The following is a 10492-nucleotide window of genomic DNA, read 5'->3' as shown; positions in this document are numbered from 1 at the left end:
CAACAGACAGACACATTAATGATGTGACACTGCAGAGAGAGAGAGAGAAAGAGAGAGAGAGAGAGAGAGAGAGAGAGAGAGAGAGAAAGAGCGCAAGTGTCCCATGGGAGAAGGAGAGAAGGAGGGAGAAGCCTGTGGAGGCTGCAGGTGGACTGTTGTGGGCGATGTGGAGGAGTCTGATGACTGGCAAAGAGGCTACTGCAAAAATTCAGCCAGGAAATCCCAAAGCCTGATTCAGGGCTTGAAATGGAGCTAAAACACCTGCGGGCTCATGGACAAATAGAGATGGACTTTACACGTAGACTACGAGAGGGATGGTTTTACTTAGAGCCACAGAACACTACGTGCATACACCCAGAGGCGCCTCTCAGTCAAATATTACCCAATGACTAACCAGGCCTCAAAATGCCCTTTCCTGTGTAAACAAACCCTAAGACCTTTATCTTAACAACCAGAAGAGGCCGGCTAGTCTCAGGTCATCAATGTTTAAGAAGGAATGAAGGAAAATGTAGATTCCTGTGAGCAGCTATGAGGAAGAAGAGCACAATGTGTTATCAAACGGAGGCCAGCAGAGATCATCTTCGAGGCAGAAGTCACAGGGGAGCCTCCTGATCCCTCTAGGGAGAACCCACCACCAACTCAGATGACCAATGAGAAAGGAAGGCACTGCAAGGCTGTGGTGAGGGCTGTGGTCACCTCAGACACCCGCTGAGCCACAGCACTGACCTGGGACTGCCCTAAGGTAACAATCACCAAACACACCTCAGCCCAAGCCTCTGAGGTGACTTGGAAATCCTGAAGGTCGTCATAAACTCGCCTCAGCCATCGGAAGGCGAGGGAGATCTGAAACAGGATGGCAGAGTTTCTTTCCCTCCTTCTTCTTCTTCGTAGAAAGTATAAAATCAAGTCAAATGTGGTAGCATATCACACAGTCCCAGACTTCAGGGGGCTGAAACAGGGGGATTACCATAAGACCCAGGCCAATTTAGGATACAGTGTGTCTCAAAACAAACTGACTAAAGATGTAGTGAGGTTGGTACACTGCTTGTCAAAGAGGCAAGCAGCCCTGGGTTTGATGTCTCTGCACCACAAAAACTAGGAACGCCAGCACACATCGACAATCCCATCCGGTGAAGTGGGCCCATCAAAAGTTCAAGGTGGGGCTGTAAATGGCTTAGCAACTCGGTGCACTGGCTGCTTTCCCAGAGGACCAACGTTCGATTCCCAGCACCTACTTGTCAGCTCAGAGTGTGGTCCATAAATACAGTTCCGGGAGATCTGATGCCTTCTTCTGAGGGCACTAGGCACATACACAGTGCACATACATGCATGCAGGCAAAATACCCACGCACATAAAACTAAGTAAAAAAAATATTTTTAAGTTCAAGTTCATCCTTGACTATACCAGCTTTAGGCAAGCTGGGCTGAGACACACTCCCAATGTAAAGGTTAATTAAGTTACTGTAGGTGAGGCTCAGTGACACAGTACTTCCTCACATGACCCACTTCCTAGGCTTGATCTCAAGCACACCCCTAAGGAAGCTAGCTGTCAAAGTCAAAGAAAGTAAAATACTTCACTTCAAATAAAACATCCTGCCTATAAACTCAGGCTGAAGCAAACAGACCCGAGTTTGAATCCTGACTCTACCGAATGACAGCTGTGTGAAGCTGTTACGCTTCCTCTGTCCAGTGACCTCTGTCCCACTCATCCCACAAGATTCTTGGTGTGAGTGCCCTATAAGGGGCCCAGCGAGGGGCTAGTTTCAGTTAGTCCCCTAAGCCCAGACCTTTCTTCTGAGGACAGACTTCTCCGTATCTCTCAGTCCTTGGCTGCTGTCACACCTTCTGCCCTGAACTACCCCCTCCTCATGATCTCCCTCTCCAATCGACTAAGTCCTCCAGAGTGGACAGTGCAGAGTGGCTCTGCCCTAATCCCTGCTGGGATCTTCTCCTTCCAGCACTCGCTAGGAATCATCAGGACCCCTCCTGCGACGACATGCTTAAGGATACGAGTCTTGGTTTTGCCTCATACCGGCTGCGTGATCTTAGAGTGGGTCACTCTTCCTCTAAGGACAATAGTCCACTCATCTTCCGGCAGACTGAGGGCTTGGTGAAAGCACTCCCGAGATGCTGTAGTTTCTCACACGTCCCATCGTCCCACAGCCAGGCTCTTGTCCCTGCACACACCATGGCCAGGCTGCTTCCTGACTGCTCCCCAACCTCTAGCCTCTCTCCCCAAATCAAACCTACATCCTGTTGCCAAGCTCAGCTTCCTCTCCTGCCCCACAGGCCCTAGATCAAGAGCCTGCTGAGGCTAATGGCGTTTCATTTAAACCTCCATCCTCCCTCCCCACAAACTCCCACCACTTCCTGAAAATACAAGCCTGCCTCACCAGCTCTGAATCTGAAGAAACCTTCTTCCTGCGCTGCTCCCCCACTTCAGAGCCTTGGCTACCTACAGCTCCTCTCAGCAGTCACAGCTGTGTCCTCGCCCTGTGACTTTCCAATTTCTACTTCAGTCTGCAACCTCCTACTCATGGTCCATGTCTTCTACGAAGCCTTCTCTGATCTGGCCTGTCCTCTCTACATGCCCTTCAGTATTCCTGAAGTACTTCATCAACACAAAGCAGCCACATCTTAGGGTCCTGAAGTTATCCTAGGGGAAAGGAAGAACTGAAGTAGATACTTGCCTCGGTTCTAAGTGCTAGGATAATAGGTGTGCCCTTCCAAGCCTGGCCAATTACTCTTTAAAGGATATAAGATGACATCATATCACAGAAAGCCCAGACACTTTACTTATTGTTTATCATGGTTTCATAAAATGACCACTTTGAAAAGAGTGGCATGCTTTTATTCTAATTGCTCGAACTATTTGAATGATTACAACCAACTGAAGGAACCAAAGGGTGGGTTATGGAGGTCTTTTTTGTTCTCATACCTGCAAACCAACAGAAAATTTCTGTTTCCCTTAAGGGAAGAATGTCTTATTCTTGAGGCAGAGGCAGGCAGGCAGATCTCTGTGGGTTTGAAGTCAGCCTGGTCTACACAGTGAGTTTAGGCCAACCAGAGCTACATAATGAGACATGATCAAGAAGACAGAAGACAGAAGAACAAGAAGAAGAAGGAGCAGAGGAGGGGAAGGAGGAAGAGGAGGAAGAAGAGTAGGGGGAGGAAGAGGAAGGGGAGGAGGAAGAAACACTTTTTCTCTATAGCAAGAAAAATTAAAAATCACAAACACAAAGATAGCTTCCGATAACCCCCTGTGCAGGCTAGGCAGGCATTTTATTTACCATTGAACTTCATCTCTCATCTCAGGAAACTTTCCAACCCCTGGAATAAACAAGTGAAAGCTGTGTTTCATACGCAAACGGAGCTCCAAGAATAGCCCTCCAAGTCCTCAGACTGAAATTCTGGAGCTACCACTGCACATTGGTGAGGGCATTAAAAGAGCTAGGATCTTGCTGAGTGCCGCAGGGACCATAAGAGAAACAAGCGCCATCTCCTAGTCTGTTCAAAGACCATTCTCTGTACACACACAGGCACACACACCACCACCACCACCAAAACCCCGATACTACTCCAACCTCCGAAGGCTCCCACCCTCTCCCTCTGTGGTTCTGTCTTACCACTGTGCCGAAAAGTCTGGGTCAGGTCTTCCACCAGGGCGACTGCCTCCTCACTGCTCTCAGGCCGATGTTCTTGCAGCCAGGCCTGAATTTCTCTTGGCAGCACAGTTAGCATCTGCTCCTTAGTGTGCACCTCTGGCCTCAGCCAACGCCGACAGAGCTCCCGAAATCGGACAAGAGCACCCCGGGGTCCCTCGGCTTCATCCTCCTCCTGGGGGCTGCCTTTTCCAGCACTCTGGGGAAAGGGCTCAGACTCAGGGCCATCCTCCTGCAGCACTGCTTCCTGCACCCACGCCTCATCCTCCAGGATCATAGTGGTAACTTCTGCCTGTTCATCTTCTTCTTGAGGTACCTGAACCAAAGGGCTGAGGGGAGTGCTCACTGCTGGCACTTCGGCTGCCATTGTCCAACTTCCTGGATGGTCACGAAGGCTTCAAGCCTAACACCTGTCTCCAGTCAGGCTCTCTGAGAAGGCCGTCTTTCCTCCAATCTCAACAAGAAACACTGATGAGAAACAAGGCAGAGAACCAGAATCACTAAGGAAACTGCTACAGCCATCTCATAGCAGCCTCTGCATATTTAAAACCAACAGAGGCTTGTTGCCTTACTCCTAAAAGCAGTGACTCTCTATGGCAAAAGAAATATCACAGCCAGGCTTGGTGGCACACACCTTTAATCCCAGCACTCGGGAGGCAGAGGCAGGCGGATTTCTGAGTTCGAAGCCAGCCTGGTCTACAAAGTGAGTTCCAGGACAGCCAGGGCTATACAGAGAAACCCTGTCTTGAACCCCCCCCCCCCCCCCCAAAAAAAGAAATATCACACACACACACACACACACAACATTGGTCTGATATCACTATTTATTCAAATGTTAAATACTGGCCCCCAAGATCTGGTTGCCGGCAACTAGAAAATCTCATATACACCAAATGATGCTCTGTAAACCTTGCCCCCACCCCACTACCCCCGCAAACTTACCCCAGCCAATAGAGATGACTGGGCAGAAGCCAGGGGGTGGAGCAAAGGTTCCCAGGCTTGGGATCTGAGGTAGAGACCATGAAGAGAGAAAAAGAAAGAAGGAAGTGGCCATGGGGGAGGTGGTTCATGAGCCCATGGCTATAGGGGCTGGCTTGATGGAGTAGAAGCGGCCCAGGCAGAGCATGGCAAGTGATACCTTGGGAGGTAGACAAGATAGTCCAACTTTAATGCTTTTAAGCTTATTATGAATCTACAGGTTTCTGTGTCTTTTATCTGGGAACAATATGGTCTGAAGAGGGGTAGAAACCCCTAGTAGATATTTAAAGACAACAAGGGGGTATAGCAACCCCATAATAATACTAATAATAATATTAATACTAACTACCACACGCATACACAGCATTGCTCTTTTCAGAAGACCAAAGGAAGAGTAGTGGGATGTAGTGATCTGGGCTGAGAGAAACAGAACTGACATATCCTACCCTAAGTCAGTTCAGACTCCCTTCAGAGACTGTGACCTAACAAAGAGGTTAGTCATTCAACCTCAGTGACCACTTAATGAATAGATAACACTCATCCTCATCATACGGAGCATCTTAATGATTACTAATGGATTGTATGTCAAGGTGCTCCCAGTTTCACTAGAAGTCATTAGTGCTATATTTCAAAGGAGGTTATCCTCAGGTAATCTCCCAGATCCCAGAGTCCGGGACTACTCAAGGCCCCTATATAAAATGGTGTACCGAATACCTTCAATCATCTCTAGACAACATCTACTTAAGTGTAAATAATATGTAAACAGTTGGTATGCTGTACTGTTTGGGAATAATAACGAGAACGTTCCTACATGTTCAGTACAGACATTTCTGTTTATTTTTGCTTCTGAAGCAAGATCTCATTATGTAGCCCACGCTGCCTCGAACTCCTGGCCTGCCTGTCCTGCTTCCTGAGTGCTGAGATTACTGCCTGCCCAATTCCTTTTTAAATGAACACACATGGGGATCATTGCGGGCGGGGGTGGGGGGAAGGGACACACACCTAGATCTGAGTAGTAGCTCTACAAAATATTCAAAGCAGTGGAATTAAAAACTATTTAAGTATTATGAAAGCAATGCATATTTATTTTTTAAAAAATCAAATAACATGCCCTCCCCCATGAAAATAGCAAAAGTTAGAACAGCAACAACAGAAAGAAAACTGAAGCTCCCAATGTCATTTTGTCCAAATGACTACGTGAAACACAAATACATCGTAATTCTTCCGGAACACTGAACCTAGACAGCTTATTCGCTAAGCCTGGCTCCGACACGCCCCCTCAGAACCTCAGTTTCCCCATCTGGTCAAGGAGGAGGCTCGGCGGGATGTCGTCGAGCATCCCTTCCCAGTGTAAAGCCTGCGCTCCTAGGCTGCGCGTACCCAGCGCTCTGGCGTGAGCGGAACCCCGCGGGCTCCGAGGAACCGGGACTCAGAGCTGCGCGTCCAGCCCGTCGGGCGCGGACACCGACGCCCCTCCCCCAAACTGCCCTGAGCTGGCTCCAGGCCCGTTACTCGCTGTCTCTCTGGCTGTTCCCCGCGGGACGCGCGGCTCCAGACCTGCCTCTCCCGCTCGCCTCTCCAGGGACCAGATCCTGTTCCCGCTATCTCTCTGAGCGCAAAAGGACCCCACGGTCTGGCCCGGCCCGGCCCGGCCCCTCTGGATTCACCTCAGCTCAAGCCCAAGGGGCACAGAGAACAATGGACGGGAGAGGCCCGCCCATGGCCACTCTCATTGGCTCTCCACAACAGTTCCTGAAATTCTGCTCCACTATTGGTGAAAACTGCGTCCAGATGGGCGTTGGGAGGGAAGTTCCACCCGAAGCATTGCGGGAAATGTAGTTTACCCAGAGACGGAGGGGGGCGGTTCTGTACCTGAGCGAACAGAGGGTTTGATAGCCGTAGGTAATGCCTCCGGATCAGAGGCAGAGGACGACCCAGGACTAGCTGTCTGTCTTCTAGTACTGTCCAAAGCTTTCACCTAAGACAGATAGTGTCAATTCTCTAAAGCTTGCGTGTGTTTATCTATAAAAAAAAATAAAAGCTGGGTGAATTTATCAGTCTTTTTCAGCTGAGAATTGAGTGGCAAATGATATCGTTGGGCCCTCGAGCGCCAAAAGCTGACTCTAAGCAGAAAAGAAATCTGCGCAAGCAAAGTTCCTCGTGGCCCAAGTTCGCACCTCTCCCGGGGATTTGCAGCTACGCACACGCACTCGCACTCCGGGGTTGCACTTCCCTTTGTTTTCACACGTGGTATTCTTGCGTCTTCACGAAAGCCCCGCCCTTTCTGCTTTGTAAGTCCTATTCTATAGCCGGCTCCTTGGAACCTGCCTTACAGTTAGGCAGGAGGTTAGCTCTGGGAGGGAATGACCACCCAGGCACCCTAAAACAGGACACAAAGAACAATAGTGGTCTCTCCAGATGGGTCATCTCAAGGTCCCCAAAACAGGATGTAAAGAACAGCAATAGATGGTAGTGGTCTACTAACTAGTTGGCTCAACTTCAACTGGCTTCAGGGTATCTCTGGATAAGAGTATGCGTGGATGTGCCTGCTACCCTTTCACCAAGTGAACTTTTCAGCTTTGAGGGCACTTAAGTCCCAAGACTGGGTGAAATGAACTTCCAAGAAAAGTGTGCCACTTTGTTTTAGTGCCCGCCTTAATGGAGAGACAGGGAGAGGATAACAGATAAAGGATAAATCTAAACCCACTTCTGTCCCCCGACACAGCCATTCCTACCCTGTACGGATTGCTCTCTTCCCAAAGAGCATACAAACCTTTACTCCCTTACTGGCTCTAGTTAAAACCTTGACTTGGGGGCTGGAGAGGTGGTTCAGTGGTTAAGGGCACTTGCTGCTCTTGCAGAGGACCGCGACACCCACATTACAGCTCACAACAGTTTGTAGGCCTGGTTCCACGGGATCAAAACTATCTTCTGAGTACCCTAGACACCAGACCTGCACGTGGTACACATACATATATGCAGGCAATCTCTGGGTTCAAGGACTGCCAGTTCCACAGGGTAAGTTCCAGGACAGCCAGGGCTGCACAGAGAAAACACATCTCTAAAAACCAAAAAATAGATAAATACCTACGGAAATAGAAAAAGAAAACTCTTGACTGTGTCACCCGCCTCTCATCTGAAACTTCCCCTCTCAGGACCACAAGGGACAAGACTCTTGCTGGTGTAGAGGCCAAAGGTCAGTGTAGCCCTTTCTGTAACACTAGCATCGCCTACCTGGGTCACCCCTCCCCCTAACAGCACAAAGGTTCCATTGAAGTATTTAAGCTATCATAAGCTAGCTTGTTCTTGTCTTCACTGGGTAGATGGTGGGAGTTAGGAATGTGGCTACCACCTTGGTGTTTTGATGGTCCCCTTGCCATCACAGCAGCACCTTGGTTACTGCTACAAAAGAAATGGCTGCCTCCATATTAAATAAAAACAAGAGAGTAACTACCTGGATACCCAGGTAGGAAATCTAAGGAAGAAGTGATAAACAATATCCTCCGTGGTCTACGATAAAATGCACCTTTTACCCACTGAGCCATCTCGCTGGCCCAGGAACTATTGTTTTCTCATTTTGTCGTTTGCTTTCTGGTAGTCTATCAGATGAAAGAATTTGAAGGTTGGAGAGATAGTTTACTGGTAAATAGCACTTCCTGCTCATTCAAAGGATCCGAGCTCAGATCCCAGCACCCATATGGATGCCTTACAACTCCCTGTAACTCTAGCTCTGGGGATGGGGGGGGGGGAGGGGGGATCTGACACCCTCTTCTGTTCTCATTAGGCATACAGAGAATCACAGAATACTTGTGCGTATGTATACACACATGCTCACGCACACTTTCCCGTGTGTGCACACACACAAACATACACACAGCAAAATAAATTCATTTCTTCTGACTTAAAATAATATTTGGCTTTTAAAAAATTATTTTATTTTATTTTATTTTATTTGCACTGGTTTGAGGGTGTAGGATCTCCTGACTGAAGTTATAGAAGTTGTGAACTACCATGTGGGTGCCAGAGATTGAATCAGGGTCCTCTGAAAGAGCAGCCAATGCTCTTAAACACCGAGCCATCTCTTCAGCCCCATATCTGGCTTTTTTTAAAAAAGGGTTTATTTTATTTTTTAGTTTTTTTAAAAAAGCTTTATTGGGCTGGAGATATGGCTCAGCGGTTAAGAGCACCAACTGCTCTTCTGAAGGTCCTGAGTTCAAATCCCAGCAACCACATGGTGGCTCACAACTACCCATAATGAGATCTGATGCCCTCTTCTGGTGTGTCTGAAGACAGCTACAGTGTACTTATGAATAATAATAAATAAATCATTCATAAGTACATTATAGCTGTCTTCAGACACACCAGAAGAGGGCATCAGATCCCATTAAAGATGGTTGTAAGCCACCATATGGTTGCTGGGACTTGAACTCAGGACCCCTGGAAGAGCAGTCAGTGCTCTTAACTGCTGAGCTCTCTCTCCATCACGGTTTATTTTATTTATTTTATTTTTTATTTTATTTATTTTTTTTTTATTTTATTTTTTTGGTTTTTCAAGACAGGGTTTCTCTGTATAGCCCTGGCTGTCCTGGAACTTACTTTGTAGACCAGGCTGGCCTCGAACTCAGAAATCTGCCTGCCTCTGCTTCCCGAGTGCTGGGATTAAAGGCGTGCGCCACCACGCCCGGCTATTTTATTTTTAATTATGTGTTTCTGTGTGGGTATTTGCATTTGAGTTTGGGTGCCCACAGAGGCCAGAGGTATTGGGTCCTCTGGAACTGGAATTAGAGAAGGTTATTAACTGCCCAACGTGAGTGCTAAGAGTCAAACTTTGCTCCTCTCAAGAGTAAGTGTGTGCTCTTCATCACTGAGCCACCTCCCAGCCCCACATCTGAATTTTTATCCAGTCAATTTCATTCATCCTGTGTTTTTATAGATTCTGAGTTGGACTTCCACACCACCCCAAAAACCATTTGTTTTCTGCTTTATAAAAAGAAAGAAAGAAAGAAAGAAAGAAAGAAAGAAAGAAAGAGAGAAAGAGAGAAAGAAACAAAGAAAGAAAGAAAGAAAGAAAGAAAGAAAGAAAGAAAGAAAGAAAGAAAAGAAAGAAAGAAAGAAAGAAAGGCCAGGGATATGTTTGGTAGTGGTGTGGGATGATGAGGTGGAGGGGGTGCCTCTGTGGGCCCATGCTCAGGCATCCCTTCCCCCTGAGGGACCAGCCACAGGACGAGGTATAGTATAAACTAGAGTTCATTTAGGGCATGGGGAGGGGAGTTGAGAGGGTAATAGAGGCAGAAAAAGGCAGAGAGAGAGAGAGAGAGAGAGAGAGAGAGAGGGAGAGAGAGAGAGAAGTAGAGGCTGGCCATTAACCCGTGGAGAGATGGGGGGAGGGAAATGGGGAGAGAAGGGGCAGAAAGGGAGGAGAGTTAGAGAGTAAAAGAGTAAGAGAAGACAGCAGCAGCCCCTTCTATAGTGAGTCAGGCATACCCAGCTGTTGCCAGGTAACCGTGGTGTGGAGCCTAGAAGAAACTAACAGTTTGAATGCGCCATTTCTTCACTAATTAACCTCATTTATCAAAGCACAAAAGAAGGGCTGGAGAGGAGATTTCAAAGTTAAGAGTACTAGTCTGTAACTCAGGGCATCCGAGCACATTTTGAACTCAGCGGGTACCAGGCACACACACAGTGCTCTCACATGCATGCAAGCAAAATAATCATACACATAAAATAATAAAAATAAATCTTAAAAGCCGGGCGTGGTGACACACGCCTTTAATCCCAGCACTTGGGAGGCAGAGGCAGGCGGATTTCTGAGTTCGAGGCCAGCCTGGTCCACAAAGTGAGTTCCAGGACAG

General features: G+C 47.8%; 1 protein-coding gene across 6 annotated transcripts in view; it reads right to left on the bottom strand.

Annotated features, from left to right (window-relative positions):
* Zscan2 (zinc finger and SCAN domain containing 2) overlaps nt 1-6802 on the bottom strand; it is a 15946-nt gene extending 9144 nt beyond the window's left edge. Inside the window, exons 1-3 of one of the 6 annotated variants that reach the window (XM_029480217.1) lie at nt 6198-6301; nt 4605-4800; nt 3627-4130 (exon numbers count right to left, since the gene is read on the bottom strand). In XM_029480217.1, coding sequence (XP_029336077.1) covers nt 3627-4029 — 403 coding nt within the window. In that variant the 5' untranslated portion in view covers nt 4030-4130; nt 4605-4800; nt 6198-6301. The other 5 variants (XM_029480218.1, XM_021167752.2, XM_021167751.1 and 2 more) reach the window with 5 other exon arrangements.
* Nucleotides 6803-10492: the final 3690 nt, after the last annotated feature.

This window comes from Mus caroli, chromosome 7 (genome assembly GCF_900094665.2).
Source record: "Mus caroli chromosome 7, CAROLI_EIJ_v1.1, whole genome shotgun sequence".
Classification (NCBI taxonomy): Eukaryota; Metazoa; Chordata; class Mammalia; order Rodentia; family Muridae; genus Mus; species Mus caroli.
Note: the sequence above shows the minus strand (reverse complement) of the source record. Positions and strands in the feature narration are given on the sequence as shown.